This window comes from Carcharodon carcharias, chromosome 16, assembly GCF_017639515.1.
Source record: "Carcharodon carcharias isolate sCarCar2 chromosome 16, sCarCar2.pri, whole genome shotgun sequence".
Lineage (NCBI taxonomy): Eukaryota > Metazoa > Chordata > Chondrichthyes > Lamniformes > Lamnidae > Carcharodon > Carcharodon carcharias.
In genome coordinates, this window is record NC_054482.1 from 48,667,051 (window position 1) to 48,690,769 (window position 23,719).

The 23,719-nt window shown below is 41.7% G+C and overlaps 1 protein-coding gene across 3 annotated transcripts in view; it reads right to left on the minus strand.

Annotated features, from left to right (window-relative positions):
- The window catches only part of LOC121288920 (cytosolic phospholipase A2-like), a 181,094-nt gene that overhangs the window by 105,792 nt on the left and 51,583 nt on the right, over positions 1 to 23,719 (minus strand). For all 3 annotated transcript variants that reach the window (XM_041207785.1, XM_041207783.1, XM_041207784.1), the window contains exon 3: positions 8,812 to 8,893. In XM_041207785.1, coding sequence (XP_041063719.1) covers positions 8,812 to 8,893 — 82 coding nt within the window. The remainder of the gene's footprint in view (positions 1 to 8,811; positions 8,894 to 23,719) is intronic.

A 23,719-nucleotide genomic window follows, 5' to 3' on the forward strand; every position in this document is an offset into this window, starting at 1 on the left:
ACAACAATAGGCTGGTGCAATGGATGGGCACATGGCAAATAAAATTTAAAGCAGAAGAGTGTTAACTGAAACATTTTGGTAGGAAAAATGAGGAGAAACAATAGAAAACAAAAGATAAAATTGTAAAGGGGGTGCTGGAGCAGAGGGATCTGGAGGTATATGTGCATAAATCATTGAAGTAACAGAGCCTCAACTGGAGTGTTGCATCCAACTGTGGGAACCACACTTTTGGAAGAAAATTAAGGCTTCAGAGAAGGTTAGAAAAGATTTCGGAGAATGGTTCCAGGGATGACGAGTTTCAGTTGTGTGGATAGATTGGAGAAGTTGGGCGATTCTTACAGAAAAAGAGGTTATTTGATAGAGGTGTTCAAAATCATTAGGAGTCTAGACAGAATAGATGGAGAGAAACTGTTCCAATTAGCAGAAGGATCCAGAACCAGAGGACATGATTTACATAAGTACAACTTGGTGTATGTTATTTGTTCATAAAATATGAGCACCACAGCATTCATTACCCATCCCTAATTCTCCTCAGTGGAGAGCTGCTGGGGTTACAAGAGCAGAGTTCATCATGGTCAAGCTGAAACAATTTTGTACCGCACCACTGACAGAATTTTAAGGTATATTCAGGGAAAAATTTTCCTGTCGGCGAGTGGGGACGGGGCCTGCAGGCTGATGCGTAAAATGACGCGTGGTGACGTCGGGTGGGTGTCCTGATGTCACCACGCATCATTTAGATTGTCAGCTCGGCAGGCGCACAGCCACGTCAGCTGCACACCCGCCAAACTGTTAAAGGCCTATTAAGGCCATTAACAAAGTAATTGAAGCTGTTAAGAATGCTGCCCGTCCAACCTTAAGGTTGGCAGGCAGGCACAGAACCCAGGCAGCCTTCGCATTTTTCATGAAACTTCATTCACGGGCAGGATGAGGTTTCATGAAAGGTTCATTAATTAAATAAATCTTTTTGAAAAAATTAATGGATATGTCCCAGCTCATGTGACAGTTTCACATGAGGGGACATGTCCTTAAAAATTTTTTTGACCTTTATTACATTTTTCAAGACTTAAACTAATCTCCCTGAGGCACTTCTGTGCCTCAGGGAGATTTGTGCTCTTTCGTGCGCAGGCCTCAACTCAGGGAATACCCCCCCGCTTGCACAAGGAGCGCTTAGAGCTTCCAGGTGTGCATCATGCTGGGCGGGCCAATTAAGGCCCGCCCACATAAAATAGCGGCACGCATCTGATCAGGGGTGCTGATTAGATAATAGCGGCGCTCACTCCTGCCCGCCCCCACACAACTTCCTCGATGGGGGGAAAATTCAGCCCTTAGATATAGAGAAAACTAAATTACTGTTGGGTTTCAAACATACCAACCAGATCACCACTTCCTCAAAAACTGCCTCGAATATTGGTCTACTATGTTTAATTTGAAGGACAATGAAGAGGAGCTGCTGAGCGCATGGGTTTAGATTTGGGAGATTGCATATGGCGTGTGTGTGTGTGCGTGTGCATGTGCATGTGCGCGTGCGCATGTGGTGCCTGTGCACTGTGCCTATGTGCGTGTGCATGCGTGTCTGTGTGTGCGCATGTGTGTGTGTTTCACCATCACTTCTGTTTTTTCATCTTCCTTTTAAAATGCTGCTCATCTGCAATTTCTTCCACTTCAGATGAAAGGCCTACACCTAAATTGCTAACTTATCTGGTTGCAACCCAAAACCAAAGAGGCAATGTGCAAATCCTGTGTTCACAGATCAAACTGTTAGTAAATTATAGCTTCTTCAGTTTGGCTTTGTTACAAACTGGCATTCCCTCCCTCCACAACCCCTCAGATTCTGGCTATTTAGCAACAATTGCTGAATTTTGATGAACAAAATTTGAACAAAGGGGGTGGAGCTACGTATTATAAAGAATTACAACTACTCTGAAACACACACAGAAACACAATTGGCAGGGCCTTCTGCCCTCACGCAACCCGAATTTTAATTTGTACTTACATCTATGAGAGCACCTCCATCTTGAGATGCCCCCAAGGTCACCTGCCCACCTCAGCAGCACCCAACTCTCCTCTGATTGGACAGGCAGCATCAGAGCCTGCCCATAATGCTTAATTAACAAAACTAAAAATACCTGGAAAAACTCAGCGGGTCTGACAGCATCTGTGGAGAGGAATACAGTTAACATTTCAAGTCCATATGACTCCTCAACAGAATTAATCCTTAATTGAATGGCAAATACGCAACCAATTAAGTGGCCAACTGCAGTAAAATCACCGGGCAGTCAGACTGCCAGCAAGTGCAGGCTCAGGACCCCACTGCATCCAATATTGGAGTCTAGAGGTTCATGGTAAAATTTAACTCAGTGGGCCTATTATGCCATAGATTTCCTATGTACCCAAACACTCCACCTAATCTTTGGCCTCTGAAAATGTTTCTGTGCTACAGCAGCTTTGATAGCATGAAGAGCTTGCTCTCCCACAACAGAACCTGGTAAGGCATAAGTTTGAATTTGAATGTCAGAAACCCTATTTTGCCATGTGCATCATTTGTTGACAGACCAATATGAAATAGGGAATAGGGATCTGTTGCCAGGGAGCTCACTGCTGAACTATGCACATGCCAATTTAAAACTTGAATAGATTTGGGATAAAGATATTTTGGAAGTAAATGAATATTTTCAGGCATCAGTCCTCGGTACTGATCTCATGCATTGTGTTAGAAATTTCAGCTGATTCTATGCACATCCTGTATTCTTTTAGAACCTCACAAAACTTTCACTCCAAGTCTCCAAATTGCACATCTATTCTCTGCACATTCAAAGTAATCTTACATTTGTTCAGGTCTTTCCAATTCTTGTCTCCCCTTCACCCTGCATGATCATGATCCAAATCTGTTGACTGATACAGCAAAAGACACCCCACTAGAGATCAATGACAAACATGGATCATTCACACCATCATGCGATAAAGACTGCCTTTTGCAGGCATCTAGTGCAAGGTCAGGTCCTGAACACACATGACTGTCTAAATTGATCCAGGTTACTCCAGATTCAATGTGTTAATACACAATTCAAACTGTTTCACATCAATGTACACCAGCCTATAAGATTTCCCCTGCCAATGTTAAAACTATCAAAGTCACAGAATTTTCTAATATTGGTATTTCAAGATAATGCTGGAATGTGCCTGATCAAAGCAATCAAATTTGCCTAATTTAACTAGAAAAGCTAACATGAACAGAGTATTTTGCATAGAAGTAAAAAAGTATAGCATATATAAAGAACCATAGAAAAGTTATAGCGCAAAAAGAGGCCATTCAACCTATCATGTCTGTGCCAGCCATAAAAGAAAAAAGAAAAAAAACTAGTTGCCCATTCTAATCCCACTTTCCAGCACCCAGTCCATAGCCTTGCAGGTTACAGCACTTTAGGTGCAGATCCAGGTGCCTTTTTAAATGAGTTGAGCCTCCACCAACAAGCCAGGCGATGTATTCCAAACACCCACCACCCTCTGGGTGAAAACGTTTCTCTTCATGTCCCCTCTAATCCTTCTACCAATCACCTTAAATCTGTGCCCCCTGGTAATTGACCCCTCAGCTAAGGGAAATAGGTCTTTCTTGCTTCCTCTGCCTAAGCCCCTCATAATTTAGTACACCTCAATCAGATCACTCCTCAGTTCCAAGGAAAACAACCCTAGCCTATCCAAGCTTTCCTCATAGCTGCAATTTTCAAGCCCTGGCGACATTTTTGTAAATCTCCTCTGTACTCCCTACAGAGCTATTATGTCCTTCTTGTAATGTAGCAACCAGAAGTGTGTACACAAAATTCCAGCTGTGGCCTAACTAGCATTTTATACAGTTCCATCATTACATCCATGCTTTTGTGTTCAATACCTCATCCAATAAAGGAAAGCATTCCATATGCTTTCTTTAACCTTTTCCACCTGCCCTGCCACCTTCAGGGCCCTGTGGACATGTACTCCAAGGTCTCTCACTTCCTCTACATATCCCAATATCCTCCCATTTATTGTGTATTCCCTAGCTTTGTTTGCCTTCCCCAAATGCATTACCTCACACTTCTCTGGATTGCATTCCATCTGTCACTTTTCCGCCAACTAACCAAATCACTGATAAAATTCTGGAGACAACAGCTATCCTCTACATGGCCAACTTTTGTGTCATCTGCAAATTTTCCAATCAAGCCTCCCACAATTAAGTCCAAATCATTAATATATACAACAAACAGCAAGGGATCCAACACTAAGCCCTGTGGAACGCCACTGGAAATCATTTTCCATTCGCAAAAACATCTATCAACCAGTATCCTTTGTTTCCTGTCACTGAGTCAATTTTGGATCCAGCTCAGCACATTCCCCTGTAACCCATGGGCTTTTACTTCTCAGACCAGTCTGTCACATGGGATCTTGTCAAATGCCTTACTAAAATCCATGTAGACACCATTGGCTGATTGTACAAAGAGGAGCAGAGTGCGCACACTTTTATTCTTGGTATTTATCAATGTTTTGCTATTAGGCATCAGAACATAATCTGGCGATGTCAGCAACTGGGGTGACATCAGCGATTGGGCTGATGTCAAAGACTAGGGTGATGTCAGCAGTCACCAAATAGGCATAGTGGAGAGGCATGTACATTCTGACATCACTTGAGCAATACCATCAGTGGCCCCTTGCTTCCAGTAGGGCCACCCATGATGTTAAGATTGGGTGGGGGGGGTGGCAGGTGCTAGACAAAGTGCATTCCAAAACGTCCTCAACGGCAGATTAGGCGAAGGCAGAGCGTGTGTCTCACTGGCTGCGAAGACGGAAGCCTGCATCAGCAAGGTGGTCTCTGTCACTGTAATTGGACATGGCACCGAAATCGGATCGTCATGTAGATGATGACAATGCCTCTAAGATCCCCATGTAAAACAAAGTCACACATGGTTTTCTGCCAGGTCCATTTGCCAAGTCTGTTGGTGAATAAGGATGCACAAATGTCATTGGGCAACAGTGCTGGGATAGAGGTGTCTTTGGGTTGCAGTATCTGTGACTGAGCAGTCCTCTTCAGGATACCCCCTGCTCACCCCAAATGAGGATGGGGCTAGAAAAGGTGATCAAAAAATAGTCTGTCCCACTTTCTCCTGGCTGGGGAACCACAACCTGTGGGATCACCATCTTTGTGGCCAAAAAAATAAAACTACCATCCCACAACTGGTCAGCCACATATTTCACCTCCTAGATATGTTGAAGAAAGACCCTTGAATATGTTGAGCACTTCCCACACCTCGGCAGCTACCTCTCTATGAGGTGGAGTGGTGGAAGAGAAGGAAAGAAAAGTAAGCAAATCCTGCACTCCGGATCCCACTATTTCATGGGATATCCTGCCCCATGAGCCCAAAGATTTGTGGGTCGAGAATCGGCCTGTTCAGTCACATGGCAGACACCTGCGACCACGAGCAGGCATCATCTCGAAATGTTGATGATGTCGCCGACTGGGGCAACGTCGAAGATTGGTGGATGTGATACCCAGATTCCTAACCTCCAACATGTGCTGATTAGGTTAAGAATGGAATTTATAGATGCAGGGAAAAGAATTGATAAGGCCTGAGGAAACATTAACTGGGTGATTCTGCTATGTGGAAACCAGCTGCACTGTTGGTGAAAAAAAGTACAGGAGAGTTTTGCACTTTATTGTTCACTCTCTCTCAGGACCCATCTGCAGTATAATCAACAACAAATGTATTTATATAGATCCTTTACCATAATGAAATGTTCCAAGATGCTTCACATAAAACAAAATATGACACCAAGCCACATAAGGAGATCTATGGGCAGATTAACAAAAACATGGTCGAAGATGTAGGTTCTAAAATTAGCATAGAACAGTCTGCAAGTGGAACTGCTTACTCAGACCAGCTTTTTACATAATGGTTGTTTCTAAATGAAGCATCCATTTGGCAAAAGATTGAGATCCACCCAGAATTGTTCTGGAGTCTCCAGGAATTCATGATTAAACTTTTAAACTCTGCTAGGAGCAAGCAAAGAGACAAATCATCCGGGCATTACGAAGAATCAGATGTCCTTTCCAACTTCTTCAAGCGCTTATGTTTATTAGTTGTCAAATATTGATGATAGGGAAATAGGTTGTCTATCTTGACTGAACACAGTGGTAGAAAGTCATTTGCTATAACCTCCAGCACTGCAACCAAAGTTGACAACCCCATTTTGACACAAACTGTAAAACTCACTTACTGGATAAATATTAGACAGATAATGTAAAGTCAGAAGCTAAAGCATTTCCTGCAAGGGCTGCAAATGAAAAATAAGGCGACAAACCATTAGTAAGACAACATCGCCATTATCTGATTGATTGCCAATGGTTCCTACATAACAGAGGAGAGCACATTTTGACATTATCTGCCTTATAATTAAGAACAGTTTAGCATTAAATGTAGTTTCTTTGTTTGAATATTAAGAAGCCTTTGTTGCAAACAACCACAATGCATTTTTAAGAGGCATGTTCAAGCTGGGTGAAATTCAGACACTTGTCAAATTAATCAATAAGACCAATCTGAGCCCCTTCTCAATTTGAGCCTTTTACTGTAAATATAACTCTATACTGAAGTAGACGATGAGACAGTGTAACATGCATCACAATCTACAGATCAATAAACACACCAATTTATGACCATTATGCTACTACTCTGAGAATTATTTTGCAGTGCTGGAATTTTCAGAACGCAGATTTATTTTTAAGTATGGCCTTTAAATCCAGAGGTGGAGGACTACAATCTAATAACAACCTGCATTTTACCAATTTCACTCAATTTCAAGTTGTGAATAGGCCAAAACAGCATCAGGAACACAGAGGGCAGAATATTGGGCTCGTCGAGTGGGTGGGTGCACACGCCTGACCTGAACAAGTATAAAATGACGCGCAATGATGTCAAGCAAGTGTCCGAACATCATCACGCACTCACGTGATATTTTGGTCGGCAGGCGAGCGCAGGAGTCGGCAGCATGCCCGCCGACAATTAAGAGGCCTATTAAGGCCATTACAGATCTAATTAAATGAAACTTTTCACTTCCCGCTCAACCTTATGGTTGGCAGACAGACAAAAAGGCCAAGCAGCCTTTGGATTTTCTGCAAAACCTCATCCATGCGCGGGATGAGGTTTCGATCAGTGATTCAAAAAAAATTTTCAAGCTCATTTCTAACATGTCTATAAAAACAAAAAAACTGTGGATGCTGGAAATCCAAAACAAAAACAGAATTACCTGGAAAAACTCAGCAGGTCTGGCAGCATTGGCTGGGAAGAAAAGAGTTGACGTTTCGAGTCCTCATGACCCTTCGACAGAACTTGAGAGAGTCCAAGAAAGGGGTGAAATATAAGCTGGTTTAAGGTGTGTTTGATGTGATGTATAAGACATTGCATATGCATGGAACAGCCTAAATGGACCAGTTGTTCTTTCCCTATTTGACAGTTTCTTATGCTTGTTATATAATCAGGAACCCCCCCCCCACCCCGCCCAACACACCTTAAACCAGCTTATATTTCACCCCTTTCTTGGACTCACTCAAGTTCTGTCGAAGGGTCATGAGGACTCGAAACGTCAACTCTTTTCTTCTCCGCCGATGCTGCCAGACCTGCTGAGTTTTTCCAGGTAATTCTGTTTTTGTTTTTTCTAACATGTCCCTGCCTATGTGACAGAGTCACATGATGGGATGTATTATTAACATTTTTAACTTCTTTATTTTCTAATCTTCAAAATTCTTCAGCTCCCCGAGGCAGAACTGTGCTTCAGGGAGTTTTTAATATGCGCGCCCCCACGCGCACACACACTGCTGCGCTCTCACTCCTCCCGCCCCCACCCCGCTAGTGCTGAGCACTGCAGCGCACGTTTCACGCTGGCTGCCCGTTAATTGGCCAGCCAGTGTGAAATCACGGTCAGCTTCCCGCCTGCTCCCAGGCTTGCCCGCCAAGCCTGCCCGCCACCAGAAAATCCTGGCCACAAAAAGTCAGCAAGCAGGTACAGCAAACAATTAGGAATGCAAATGACAGGTTGGCCTTTATTGTTAAGGGATTGGAGTACAAGAATAAAGTCTCGCTACGACTGTATGAAGTTTTGGTGAGTCCACACCTGGGGCAGAATTTTATGGTCCGTCACTGGGCCCATAAAATTCCTTAATTTTTGGTCTGGGAGAATCAAGGGATATGCGGAGCAGATGGGAAGTAGAGCTGAGGCAGAACATTAGCCACGACTATATTGAACAGGCTCAAGGGACTGTGTGCTATACTCCTGCTCCTATTTTTTATGCCCTTAACAGTGTCAGCAGTGCCTTAGATGTCTTCATTCATTTATCACAGGAATTAGATTTTTTGTAATTTCTTATATTTACACAGCACTTCATCATATTAAAAATCTCAAAGAACATAAAGAGTTACTTTTAACCTGCAATGGCTTTTATGTCAGCAAATGCATCAGTCACTCAGCACCAACAGCATTTCAGAATAGAGATGAATGATCAGTTAGCCTGCTTTTAGCTGGTGATTGAGGGAGGAATGTTGGCTGGAAAATAAAGAAAACTCCCTGATCTTTAAATAGTACCATGAAATCTTTAATATCCACTTGAATCACAGGTTCAGAGCTGGACTGGGCTTCAGTTTAATGTCTCATTTCTTATACGGGTGTGCCAATCTGGATCATATACTCACACCCTGATGTAGGATGCAAACAAACAACTTTTCAAATTACATGTGGGAGAATAAGTTAGCCAAAGGTGACAATGAACAGGAAAACTCCCTAAAATGTACTTACGTAGGTCTCCAAAAGTTCCCTTTGTTACCTTTTGAGCTCTTAGGACGGACACAGTTAATCTGTGGGAAACCTGATGTTCAACCTAAAAAAAGAGATTGGAAATCAGGGTTTAAAAACTATGAAGAGCCCCTCTAATCAGGCTATGAATTTCTCAGTTTGTTTCAAAGTTAGGAAATATGCTGTATAAATTGGACCCACATACAAATCACAAATCAGTTTTCAGAGATATCATAGTCACGTGCAAGTTGCTCCCTTAAATCTGTGAAGGTATGACATAAACATTGCTTTATGATAGTGAAAAGAGTCTCTTATATTTAGTGCTTCTGTTGTTCAGTTCTTGAGTGAGTGAAATTTGTGCCCACCAGCCCTCAAACATGTTTTGATTGCTAAATCAGGAATGGGTCTTAGCAATACAAATGCAGCTAACAGGTATCATTCTCCACAACGCAAGAAGTCGAACTACAAACTTACAGGAGCACCAGGTTAGCAGTTAGTACTTAATTTCAATAGTACTTTGTTCCACACTTCTCTGGTGCCCACACGACTGGAGCAGGCCCAGCTGACTGCCTTGTGTTAAAGCAGTGGCAATATTTCTCTTATTAACCTATTGGTGGGGAATATATGTCCAAGTGGCAGATTTGAGAACTGGATAAGGTTTATTGCTCCAATACTGTTAGAAGAACTTTATTCTCCACTTAAAAAACACAAATAGTGAATTTTCCAACAGCATGCCAGAATTGTTGGGAAATTTTACATCACAGGTCAAAATTCACCACAATGAAAAACAGATTTAATTCCATACAGCTTTTCTGAACAGTTCAAGGCAATTCTAAAGCCACGCCTCCTTCCTTCACAAGCTGATTGCAGCTTCCCAACATGCATATCTCATTACACTTGAATCACAGTTATTATGCGTTTATCATTCAGCAGTGCTTCCAGTGACAGGCTACAGCACCAAAACGCATTGAAATGGTGAGTTACACAGTTGTGAATACCTAAATTGCCTTAGATACAGTAGTTAATACGTTTGACCTAAATACAAGAATACAATAAGTGGCTTTCCACATTCACAGCAGTAATCATTCATCTTGATGTCCTACACCAAGCTATCAAAAACTCGTTAAAACTATAGCAAGAGTATTTCTCAAAAGTGTCCAGGAGCACAGTTGCACTTTAAAGAACAGTGTGATCTGCTTAATATTGTAGGTCAGCCCTACCTGTGGCTGCCAAAAAATTAAGATGCTCAGCCTATACTAGACGTCAAGTATGGAACAATGCAGGTTGTTAAAAATCCTGGATGGACCACAGAAAAGCACAAAATCCTTCAATGTCCTTACACAGAAAGGAAAAAAACCTAATCAAATGTCCCAAGAATAGATTCAGAACATATTTACCACATAAAGATTGATTTACTAGTAGGGCTGTCCAAGAGGCAGCAATATCAGATTAGAATAATGTAAATTCTCACCTTGCATAACGGTACTGAATGTCTTATTCTCGCAAGATCCAATGGAAAATTATTCAGCATGACGGTTTTCAAGTCACCCCTTGACAGTATTACGACACTTCCCTTCTAGCAAGCAAGGCTGAGCAGTAACTTGTAGATAAACAGCACCACAGGTGTTTTGAGAGGCTTGGTTCAATCTTCTTTCGTAATTTTAATGGGATAATTGAGGAGGTGGAGTTAAACAGGGACAGCTCAACCAGATCAAGCAGACAGTGCAAAGAACTTTGCTGTGACTGGGAAGCTGTGGGTCATTGGGCATAGGGCTAGCAAGAATTGATTTGTGCTGCCAAAGTCCAGCTACTAATCATCAGCTGGACACATGATAAGGTGCATAAGGAATAAGAGTAGACCATTCAGTCCCTCGACCATGCTCCACCATTCAATATGATCATGACTGATCTTCTGCCTCAACTCCACTTTCTTGCCTGCTCTCCATATCCCTTGGTTCCTTGAATGATCAAAAACCCATCTACCTTAGCCTTGAATATATTCAATGATGGATTATTCACTACCCTCTGGCGTGGAGAATTCCAAAGATGCACGACCCTCTGAATTAGGAAATTTCTCCTCAGCCCTAAATAATTGGTGCCTTAGCCTCAGAGTGTGCCTCTATGTTCCATATTCTCTAACCCGGAGAGTCAACCCCTCAGTGTGGTCCCACCACAGCCTGATATAGTTGTAACAAGATATCTTTGTCTTTGCACTCCAGTCCCCTTCCAATAAAAGCCAACATACCATAAGTCTTCCTAACCGCTTGCTGTACCTGCATGTTAACTTTCTGTTCCTTGTACAAATACAAAGTTTCTCTGAACATCAACATTTACAAGTTTCATGCCTTCTAAAGAATAGACTCCTTTCTATTCTTACTTCCAAAGTGAATACGCACACACTTGCCCACATTGTACTTCACCTGACACATTGTTGCCCAATCAAATAACCTCTTCATAGCTTTTTGCAGTATATTTGTGTCCTCCTCCCAGTTTGCACACATTCTCACCTATCTTTATATCACCAGCAAATATGGATACATTATTCTTAGTCTCTTCATCCAAGTCATTAATATAGATGGTAAATAGTTAAGGCCCAGGACTGATCCTTGCAACACTCCACAAGTTACAGTCTGCTAACTTGAAAGTGTCCCATTTATCCCTACTCTGTGCTTCCTCATCATAATTTTTCCTGTCTGCCTCTAAGGACCCAATGTTTACTTTAGCTACTCTCTTCCTTTTCATATACTTATAAAAGCTCTTACAATCCATTTTTATATTCCTGATTAGTTTACTCATTCTATTCTTTCCCTTTTTATCAACATTTTATCACCCTTTGCTGTTTTCCAAAGCTCTCTCAATCCTTAGGGTTACTACTATTCTTTGCAACATTATAAGCCTCTTCTTTTAATCTAATACAGTCTTTAACTTCCTTAGTAAACCACGGATGAATCTTTCTTGCTGAACTTTTTTTTAAAGTACCATATTTTTGTTGATGCAATTTCTTTATGAAAAGGAGAAAAGTGAAAACAAATCACTGTTCAATCTCTCTTCTAAATATTTTAAATAAAATAAGATGCAAGTTATTAGAATTATTTGCATTTTGGAGGGTGATGCATGAGGTTGCACCATCTAACAGATGCATAGTGATGCACAGATACACCATACTTTTGCACAAAAAGGGATTTAGTTGAAGAAGCATTCTCCCCTCCTCAGAATGCAAAACTCAGTGTGCATTTACACATGATCATCACAACATACTCAATACCAACTGTCAGTAGATATTAAAGATATTATTATTGAAGACTCTCCACCTAAAAAAAAAAACAGACTTTGGGACTGAGTTTAAAACTGCAAGATTTTGAGAGAAGAGTTCAAATGGTGTGCAGCACGATAGAGACTGAGAAGCTGGGAACTTAGCGAGTGGGGAAGTTCGGTGAATAGGGGAAGAAGGTGTTCTTTTCTTTTTCTACCTTTTTCAGCCTCCAGTATTTGGTTCTTACTTTGGTATAGGAGAAGAAACTGATTGGTGAGTAACTGGCAAGTTATTCTACTTATAGTAAATAGTTTGTAAAGTTAAGGTATCGCAAGGGAGCTCGGCTGAGTGGAATGTGCATCCTGGGGCATGTGAAAAGTAATGGACACCCCACGTGTCCTAGAAAAACACAATTGCAGGAAGTGCCACTGGATGCAGGAGCTTGAGCTCCTGGTTTTGGAACTCAAGTGTCGGCTGGAGTCACTGTGGTGCATCTGCAAGGCAGAGAACTGGGTAGATAGCATGTTTAGGGAGGTGGTCACACCGCAGGTTAGGAGCATGCAGGCAGAGAGGGAATGGGTGACCACCAGACAGTCTAAGAGAACCAGGTAGGTAGTGCAAGATCCCCTGAGTCGATCTCGCTCACGACCCAATTTACCATTTTGGATACTGGTAAGGGTGATGGTTCCTCAGAAAACTGCAACAAGAGCCAAATCCATGGCACCATGGGTGATGCAGCTGCACAGGAGGGGAGAAAGAAGAGTGCAAGAGCAATAATGATAGGGGATTCATTAGTTAGGGGAACATACAGGCATTTCTTTGGCTATAGATATGACCAGGATGGTATTTTTCTTCCCTGGTGCCAGGCTCAAGGATGTCACAGAGAGGCTGCAGGACATTCTTCTGGGGAGGGTGAACGGCCAGAGGTCATGGTCCACATTGGTACCAATGACGTAGGTAGGAAGAGGGATGAGGTCCTGAAAGCAGATTTCAGGGAGTTAAGAAACAAATTAAAAAGCAGAACATCAAAAACATTAACCTCAGGATTACTCTCAGTGCCACGGGTTAGTGAGCATAGGAATAGGAGGATTGAGTGATTGAAGACGTGGCTGAAGAATTTGTGTAGGAGGGAGGGAATCAGATTTCTGAGGCATTGGGATTGGTTCTGGGGCAGGTGGGACTGACAAGGAGGATGGGTTACACCTTAAGAGGACTGAGACAAACATCCTCGCAAGAAGATTTGCCGATGCTGTTAGGGAGGATTTAAACTAGATTGGCAAGGGGATAGGAACCTGAGAGGGAACTCAGATTGGAGGGAAGCAAAACTGGTAACAGGATGTAGAAAAGTAGTATGCAAAATCAGAAGACAGACAACGTGAAGGCAAGTATCAAGTAGGGTCAGAATGCGAATAATGTTAAAAAAACAAGTTAAGGGCACTCTATCTTAATGCATACAGCATTCGCAACAAGGTGGATGATTTGAAGGCACAAATAGAGGTAAATGGGTATGATTTAATTACCATTACAGAAGTGTGGTTACAAGGTGACCAAGACTGGGAACTGACTATTCAAGGATATCTGTCAGTTAGGGAGGATAGATAAAAAAGGAAAAGGAGGTGGGATAATATTGTTAATAAGGGACAAGATCAATACATTAGTGAGAAAGATTCAAGATGTAGAATCAGTTTGGGTGTAGCTAAGAAACAGCAAGGGCAACAAACATTGGTGGGAGTTGTTTATAGGCCGCTAAACTGTAGTGGTAATGTTGGGTAATGTGTAAATCAAGTAATTACAGCTACATGCAATATGGGTAATACTGTAATAACAGGCGCCTTCATTTTACATATAGATGAGGTAAACTAAATTAGCACTAATGCTGCAGAGGATGAATTGCTGGAGTGTTCTGGATTCTGCTGGATTCTGGAGCAGTACATTGAAGAATTAACTGGGGATCAGGCTATTTTAGATTTAGTATTATGTAATGAGAAAGGGCTAATTAATAAACTTGCTGTAAAGGAGCCTTTAGGAAGTGCTGATCATAATATGATAGAATTTTACATTAAGTTTGAAAGTGATATAGTTCATTCTGAAACTAGGATCTTAAATCTGAACAAAGGAAACTATGAAGATATGAGGGGCAAGTTGGCTATTGTAGATTGGGAAAATACATTAAAAGATTTGATGGTAGACAGGCAATGGCTAGAATTTAAAGATGTATTACATGGTCAACAACAAATATACATTCCTCTAAGACACAAAAACCCAACAGGAAAGTTGAATCAACCGTGGCTAACAAAAGAAGTTAAAGACTGCATTAGATCAAAGGAAATGGTTTATAAAGGTTGCCAAAACAATAGTAAACCTGAAGATTGGGAGCAATTTAGAATCCAGCAAAGGAAGACAAAGAAATTGATAAAGAAATGGAAAAGAGAATACGACTGCAAGCTAGCGAGAAACAAAGGCAGGCTGTAAAAGTTTCTTTAGGTATTTGAAAAGGAAAAAAATTAGCAAGGACAAATGTGGGTCCATTACAGGCAGAGACAGGAGAATTCATAATGGAGAATAGGGAAATTGTGGCAAAACTAAACAATTTACTTTTGCATCTCTCTTCACGGAGGAAGATATAGAAAATCTCCTAGAAATAAAAGGGGACCAAAGGACTTGTCAAAATGAGGAGCTGAAATAAATTAGTATTAATAAAGAGGCAGTACTTGAAAAAGAGTACTGAAAGAGGTGGCTAGAGAGATAATGGATGCATTGGTGTTTATCTTTCAAAATTCTGTAGATTCTGGAATGGTTCCTGCAGACTGGAAAGCAGCAAATGTAACCCCATTATTTAAGAAGGGAGAAAGAGGGAAAATGGAGAACTATAGACCTGTTAGTTTGACATCAGTAGTAAGAAAAATGTTAGAATTTATCATGAAGGATGTGATAACTGGACACTTGGAGAACAATGGTATGATTGGGCAGAGTTGACATGGATTCCTGAAAGGGAAATCATGTTTGACAAACTCCTTGCAGTTTTTTGAGGATGTTACTTGTAGCACATATAAAGGAGAACCAGTGGATGTGATGTATTTGGATTTTCCAAAGGCTTTAGATAAGGCTCTACACAGGAGGTTAGCAACAAAATTAGAATTAGGTGGGAATGTAGATGTGAGGAGGATGCAAGGAGGTTCAAGAGGACTTCGACAGGCTAAATGAGTGGGCAATAACATGGCAGGTGGAATATTGTGTGAATAAGAGTGGAGTTATCCACTTCATTAAAAAAACCAGAAAGGCAGAGTATTTCTTAAATGATGAGATTTTGGGAAGTGTTGATGTCCAAAACAACCTGGGTGTCCTTGTTCATGAATCACTAAAAGCTAGCATGCAAATTCAGCAAGCAATTAGGAAGGCAAATGGTATGTTGGCCTTCATTGCAAGGAAATTTGAGTCAGAAGTAAAGATATCTTGCTGTAATTGTGTAAAGCCTTAGTGAAACAACACCTGAAATATTGTGTACAGTTTTGGTCTCCTTATCTAAGGAAGGATGTATATGCCATAGAGGAAGTGCAACAGAGGTTCACCAGACCAATCCCTGCAATGGCGGGATTGTCTTATGAGGAGAGATTGAGGGAACTGGACTAATATTCTCTAGCGTTTCAAAGAATGAGAAATGATCTCATTGAAACTTACAAAATTCTCACAAAATACAGGGCATGACAGGGTAGACATAGATAGGATTTTTCCTCTGGCTGGCAAGTCTAAAACTAGGGGACATAATCTCAGAATGAGGGCTAGGCCATTTAAGACTGAGATGAGGAGGAATTTCTTCACTCAGAGGGTGAACAATCTTTGGAATTCTCTACCCCAGAGGGCTGTGGAAGCTCAATCATTGAACATGTTCAAGACAGAAATCGATAGATTTCTGGAGACTAATAACATCAAGGGATATGGAGAGAGCACGGGAAAGTGGTATTAAGGTAGATGATCAGCAATGATCTAACTGATTGGAGGAGCAGCTTGATGGGCCGAATAGCCTACTCCTGCTCCTATGTTACTCTGCTCCTAACAAATGCAAGGAATACCTGACCTTGACTCTGTCCATCCAACAATGTTGCAGAGAACCTTCTGTAACCAAATTATCTCAAACATTAGCCATAATGTGGTTAAATTCATCACCTTCTATGATTAAAAAAGAATCTTCAATTAACATAACAAAATCTCATTTAGAAAGAATGAAATAGAAACCAAAAGCAATACCTGGGACCAACATCTTTTCAGGAAAATTTAATAGTTTTCATAATGGTATTGAAATCTATTGTAAGATAGGAAGAGTGAGGTCTGTGTGTGTGTGTCTGTGTGTGTGTGTGTGTGTGACTTAATTTAATTAAAGACAGCTGATCTGAAGACATTGATGTCTCGGAAGAGAAGCTAGGTTTGAAATGTTAAATTGGCACACATGGCTGAAGTTTCAGAATGTGAGATGCAAAGCAAAAATTCGCATTTTTAGATAAAACAGAGTAATTTGAATTTGAAAAGAGGTGGTGAAATCTTACACTTAGCCAGAAGTGTGTTTATTTTTCCCAAAGCTTAATGATAAAATTGGTACAATGAAAGATTTTTATTATTAGAAAAATAGAGTTGAAAAGACATATTGGGGCAATGGAATTTACATTAAATAGGGAGACACCTGTATAAATGAGATGACGTTGTGTGTAAGAGGAAGGCATTCTAAAATCTAACAAGTGTGAAAAGCCTCCAGCCTCTAAGCCTCAAGTTGCTGTTTACATGAACTAAGTGAAGAAAACTTAATTTGAATTCAACTGTTCAGGGTATTGTGTTACTTTGCTTGGGTCTTTTAAAATCTGTATTTTATTGTTGCCTTAACAAGAGGTGTAACTGGGAGTTGGATTAACTAGGGTAGCTAGGAGTTACAGTAGTAATTTGTAAACCTATGTATTTGCTTAAAATCATTTTTTCATTAATAAAGGTTTAATTTAGTTGTGTAAGAAACCTATAAGGCTCAGTAGTCTTGTTACTACTGAATTCAAGGCACACATCTCAAAATAAATACAAATTGTAAAATAGCTGTGGCAGTTGTCTCAAGTTTCCCTCTGAGATTTGAACAGCTCAGCAGGCACCACCTGCATTGCCATAACAATATAAACAGTATCTCTTGACCCATTTACTTGTGACTCAACGTTGCGTTGTGGTAAATGGATGTACAGTCACTCCCTCTTGCCAATCACGGGCCATGTGATGTACTTTGGGGGCTCCGACCTGTGAGCTCTTAGCGCAGGCAAACTGCGGGGTGGGGCTTTTCCGTTGAGAGATCTGATCAAGCGTGCAAGCACCGAAAATGTGTCTTCAATGAAGTCTTACTGTTTCCTGACGAAATCTGTCTGCTCCATAGAGTCATCACATTTGGCGACGAGGGTAAAATCAACTTTGGCTCTGCACCTTGCCCTGTTACTGAGGGTAAATCAAATTTTAAAAATGCTCACCAGTCATGCCGTTGTTTGGAAGAATCAATCCATGTGATGCCACTATTGAAGATGTTGAGTGCCTTGGATTTTGCTTTGTAGCAATTGAAATAATCACCAAGTATAAGCAGAAAGTGATCCTTTTAAGTGTATGCGGCAGTACAACATATAACTTGATTCGTAATCTGACGGCCCCAAGTGCACACAATTCCAAGTCATATAGCAAATTAGTGGACCTAGTGAAAACACATTTCCAGCTGAAACCTGGTCCGGCTGTGATAATGCAGCTTAAATTCAAGAATTCGGGCTCCGGAGAGTCCATCGCAACCTATGCAGCGAACCTCAAACAGTTAACAGAATACTGCAACTTCGGAGACATTTAAACGATATACTGTGGGGCCAATTGGTATGTGGAGTTAAGGACGACGTCATTCAGTGCCAATTCCTTGCCGAGGTCAATATCGATTTTAAATGTGCCCTAGTCACCCTCACCATGAAAAGTGCTGAAAAATTCTGAAAGAGAGAATCTGTCTCCACTTGGATAGTCAGCATGGCTTTGTCAGAGGGAGGTCATGCCTAACAAATTTGATTGAATTTTTTGAGGAAGTGACCAGGTGTGTAGATGAGGGTAGTGCAGTTGATGTAGTTTGTATGGATTTCATCAAAGCCTTTGACAAGGTCCCACATGGGAGACTTATAAAGAAGGCAAATGCACATGGGATACAGGGTAATTTGATAAGGTGGATTCAAAATTGGCTTAGTTGCAGGAGACAGAGAGGGATGACAGAAGGATATTTTAGTGACTGGAAGCCAGTCGCGTACCACAGGGATCTGTGCTTGGTCCCCTATTATTTGTTATTTATATAAACGACATAGCTGACTATGTGGGGGGTAGGATTAGTAAGTTTGCGGATAACACAAAGATTGGCCGGGTGGTTAACAGTGAGGTTGAGTGTCTTGGGCTACAGGAAAATATAGATGGGATTGTCAAATGGGCAGATAAGTGGCAGATGGAATTTAACCCTGAAAAGTCTGAGGTGATACACCTTGGAAGGAGTAATTTGACAAGGAAGTATTCAATGAACGGCATGATACTAGGAAGTTCTGAGGAACAAAGGGACCTTGGCGTGTGTCCATAGATCGCTGAAGGCGGAGGGACATGTTAGTGGGGTGGTTAAAAAGGCATATGGGACACTTGCCTTTATCAATCGAGGCATAGATTACAAAAGTTGGGAGGTCATGTTGGAGTTGTGTAGAACCTTGGTGAGGCCACAGCTGGAGTACCGTGTGCAGTTCTGGTCGTCACATTATAGGAAGGATGTGATTGCACTGGAGGGGGTGCAGAGGAGATTCACCAGGATGTTGCCTGAGATGAAACATTTAAGTTATGAAGAGAGGTTGGAAAGACTTGGGTTGTTTTCGTTATAGCAGAGAAGACTGAGGGACAACCTGATCGAGGTGTACAAGATTATGAGGGGCATGGACAGGGTGGATAGGGAGCAGCTGTTCCCCTTAGTTGAAGGGTCAGACACAAGGGGGCATAAGTTCAAGGTGAAGGGCAGGAGGTTTAGGGGGGATGTGAGGAAAAACTAATTTACCCAAAGGGTAGTGACAGTTTGGAATGCGCTGCCTGGGAGGGTGTTGGAGGTCGGTTGCCTCGCATCCTTTAAAAAGTACCTGGATGAGCACTTAGCACATTATAACATTCAAGGCTATGGGCCAAGTGCTGGTAAATGGGATTAGGTAAGTAGGTCAGGTGTTTCTCACGTGTCGATGCAGACTCAATGGGCCAAAGGGCCTCTTCTGCACTGTGAGATTCTGTGAAGAGACTTGCAGGCTTTGCAACACATGCATATTGGCACCGTACTTCATGTTGGGCAGGAACCTGCCACTGAGCTTGGTGGGAAAGCAAGACCTGCAGAATTAAAGTGCGATTCAATGGCCACTGTGAGAAACATCAAGAAGCCTAACAGAAACGCTTTGTCATTGATTTCAAGACAAAATTGCTACAGATGTGGAGGTGAACATGGAGCAGATACCTGTAAATACAAAGAGGCAGAGTGCCGTTACTGTCATAAGAAGGGTCACATGGTTAGGCAATGCCAGACAAAGTTGAAGCAGTCTACAAAACAGCAAACTAACATGATAGAAGTAATGGGTACAGCAAAGGCTGAAGCTGCTGCTTCTGACATTTACTCCTTATATAATGTGACTGCTGTGAAGACTGAGCCTATTACAGTGACAGTACAAGTGAATGAGAAGCCATTGACAATGGAAGTGGATACAGGTGCCTCAACTAGGTGTTAGGAGAGCACACTTAATGAAGGAGGACAGCCAATAAATTTGGAGTGGGCAATCGCTAAATTAAGAACTTACATGGGAGAATCTATTCAAGTAAAGGGTATCGCCATTGTCCCAGTCTCTTAAAAGCAACAGACAACCCAACTGCCTGTAATAATAGAGAAAGGAGAGGGACCCTGTCTTTTAGGTCAGGATTGGCTACAGGAGATCAAACTCTGAGATATTTCACCTAAAATCAGATGGAATCCCAGAACATCTAAGGAAATACAACATGGTTTTTTGGGATGAATTAGGGAAGTTAAAAGGCATGCACACCAAGATACATGTTGATCCTCAGGCGACACCACATTTCTTCAAGGCCAGGCCTGTGCCTTATACATTTGAAAGAGAAAGGTGCAGAGCTGTGCAGGTTAGAAAAGCTGTGCATCATCCAACCTGTCCAACTCTCAGAGTGGGCCGTGCCCTAGTTCCAGTGGTTAAGCCTGACCATACCATGAGCATCAGTGGAGACTATAAACTGATTGAACCATAGAAAAGTTACGGAGCAGAAAGAGGCCATTCAGCCCATCATATATATGCCAGTCAGAAAAAGATGAAAAAGTAACTAAACTCATTTTAATCCCACTTTACAGCACCTGGTCCATAGCCCTGCAGGTTACAGCACTTCAGATGCAGATCCAAGTACTTTTTAAATGAGTTGAGCATTTCAGCCTCAACCACCAATTTAGGCAGTGAATTCCAGACGCCTACCGCCCTCTGCGTGAAAAGATTTTCCTCACATCCCCCATAATTCTTCTACCAATCACCTTAAATCTATGCCCCCTGGTAACTGACACCTCAGCTAGGGGAAACAAGTCCTTACTCCTGCCCTATCTAAGTACCTCATAATTTTGTACACCTCAATTAGGTCAGCCCTCAGCCGCCTCTGTTCTAAGGAAAACAACCCTAGCCTATCCAATCTTTTGTCATAGCAGCAATTTTCAAGCCTGGCAGCATTTGTGTAAATCTCCTCTGTACTACTTCCAGAGCAATTATGTCCTTCCTGTATTATGTCCCGTTACTGTAAATAAGGCAGCACAACTTGACAAGTACCCTGTTCCAAGCACAGACGACATATGCCAATCTGGCTGGAGGCAAGTTCTATATGAAATTGGATATGAGCCACGCTTATCAACAATTAGAACTGGATAGCACGTCGAGACACTATGTGACTATTAACACACACAAGGGTCTCTATCAGTACACTCATCTACTCTTTGGAATCTCGCCAGCATGCTCTATTTTCCAGAGAACAATAAAGAGTCTTTTGAAAGGACTCCCATGAGTGTTAGTATATTTGGATGACGTTCTCATCACTGGGTCAATCTAGACTGAATGCTTGGCCAATCTGGAGGTGGTGCTAAGAAGATTCATGGAAACTGGCGTATGTTTAAAGAAGGAAAAATGCATATTTCGAGCAGCTTATCTAGGCCACAGGGTGGATGCCATGGGTTTGCATCTGGTAGAAGATAAAGTTCAGGCAATAACACATGCACCATCAACATCCAATGTAACAGAATTCAAGTCCCTCCTGGGTATGATTGACTATTATAGCCACTTCTTACCCAACCTGTCAACTGTTTTGGCACCATTACACTCGCTACTAAAAAAGAACCACCGTTGGTCATGGGGTTCACAACAGGAAGAAACCTATGTGAAAGCAAAGAAATTGCTGCATTTGTCATGGTTAGTGGTACACTACAGCTGGTATTAACACGTGGTGCCTCTCCTTACGGTGTAGGAGTCATGTTATCACATTAAATGGAAAATGGATCAGAAAGGCCCATTGGCTAGGTCTCAATAACCCTTTCCCAAGCCGAAAAGGGCTATCCTCAGTTAGAAAAAGGATTATCAGCAGTATTCGGTGTAAAAAGGTTTCACTAGTACCTATATGGACGACATTTTACCATTGTGTCAGACCATAAACCATTAACAGGATTATTCAGCAAGGATAAGAGTATTCCACCACAGTATCAGCAACAACACAACACTGGGCTCTGACACTATTCTGTGTATGAGTATACGTTTATGTACTACATATTGCAAATGCAGATGCACTCAGTCATCTCCCGTTACTGGATAGTATTGTAAATACTCCTGTCCCACAAGAATTAGTGCTATTACTGAATTTCTTAGATTCTTTGTGTGTGTGTGTGTGAAACAAATTAGAAATTGGACGAACAGAGATCCAATATTGTTGAAAATCAGAGACTTTGTTTTGCAAGGATGGCCAAACTCGCCTGTATCTGAAGAATTGAGACCATTCCATGTCAGAAACACTGAATTAAGCTGTCAAGACGGAATTGTGTTGTGGGGTTCAAGATTGTTGTACCATCACAACCACTCTTGACAGAGCTCCACGGTTCGCATCCAGGCATATTGAAGATGAAAATGCTTGCACAAAACCATGTATGGTGGCCAGGCATTGTCAGTGACATTGAAAGTATGGTCAAACACTGTCTCCACTGTCAGCAGCAACAGAAGTTGCCTCTTTCAGCACCGGTGCATCTGTGGGAGGGGCCTGGTCGACCCAGGGTTTGACTACATATCGACTATAGGACCATTCTTAGGTACCATGTTCTTTTTAATTGTAGATGCACATTCCAAATGGGTGGATGCGTACAAAGTCAAATCGCCTACGTCGAATGCAACTATTGACAGGCTACGTCACTGTTTCAGCATACGTGGTATTATGTTCCTTCTGTCGAGTCTCTTAGCTCAGCGAGCATGGCTGCACTCCTATCTACTGGTGAGTGAGTTGGGTAAACTAGATACTGCAGATGCAGGGACCAATGTAAGATGTTTTTGTTTTTGTTTTGGTTAAGATGAAGCACATTTTGTTTATGAACACAAGTCACAGAGCACTAACAAATGTGTGCTTCTCCAACCAGACCCTATTCTAAACTACTGATTAACATTGTAGCCCAAACTACGCAACAATTGAGCAATTCAATCACGTGGTCAATGTGCTCACATTCTCTTAAAGGTGTATTGCGTCTCAGATTATCACATGTGGCCTATCTGAACTTGTCATTTCTTATAATGGTACAGCCTTTACCAGCACCGAGTCTCAGAAATTTATGGATCTGAATGGAACCCAACATATTAAAACAACCCCTTGGCACCTCTCATCAAATTGTCTAGCCAAGAGGGCCGTACAAACTTTTAAGTCTGGTATGAAAACGTTATCAGAAGGCACTCTGCAATCTCAACTTTCCCAGTTTCTCTTGAGTTATCGTACAATGCCACATTCGACGACGGATTCAACACCGTTGGAGTTATTAATGAAACGCCATCTGCGTTCACGTTTACACTTGCTGTTTCCAAATTTAGAGGGGAAGGTAGCGCAGGACTAGAGTAATCAGAAATTTAACCATGACATACACAGTAAGGCTCGCACATTCACTGTAGGTGACACGGTATACGTGCAAAATTTTGGCAGTGGCCCTGTTGGGCTCCTGGAGCCATTGTTCATAGACTGGTCCATTATCGCACCAAGTACAAGTGGGAGGTAGAATCATCCGTGTCAAAGACATTCCAACAATTAACTGATCAACCTGTAACTTTAACGTTGAACCGTCGACTTCTGATGTGTGTGATTGACCTAGAACAGGCATTCCAGATGTTTCAGAGGAGTTAGCCAATTCTTGAACTGCCCAGTTCCGATGATGTGTCTCACAGTGCAGCTCCAGATTCTGTCAGTCCTGTTCAGGAACCTCCAGTGGTAGAGCTACACTCTTCTAGCCATATTAGAAGAGCACCTCAGGGACTTGATTTATAATCACCTGAACTTGTATATATGTTTTTTTAGATTGTTTAAATGTTTTTCTGCAAAGAGTAATTGTAAGAA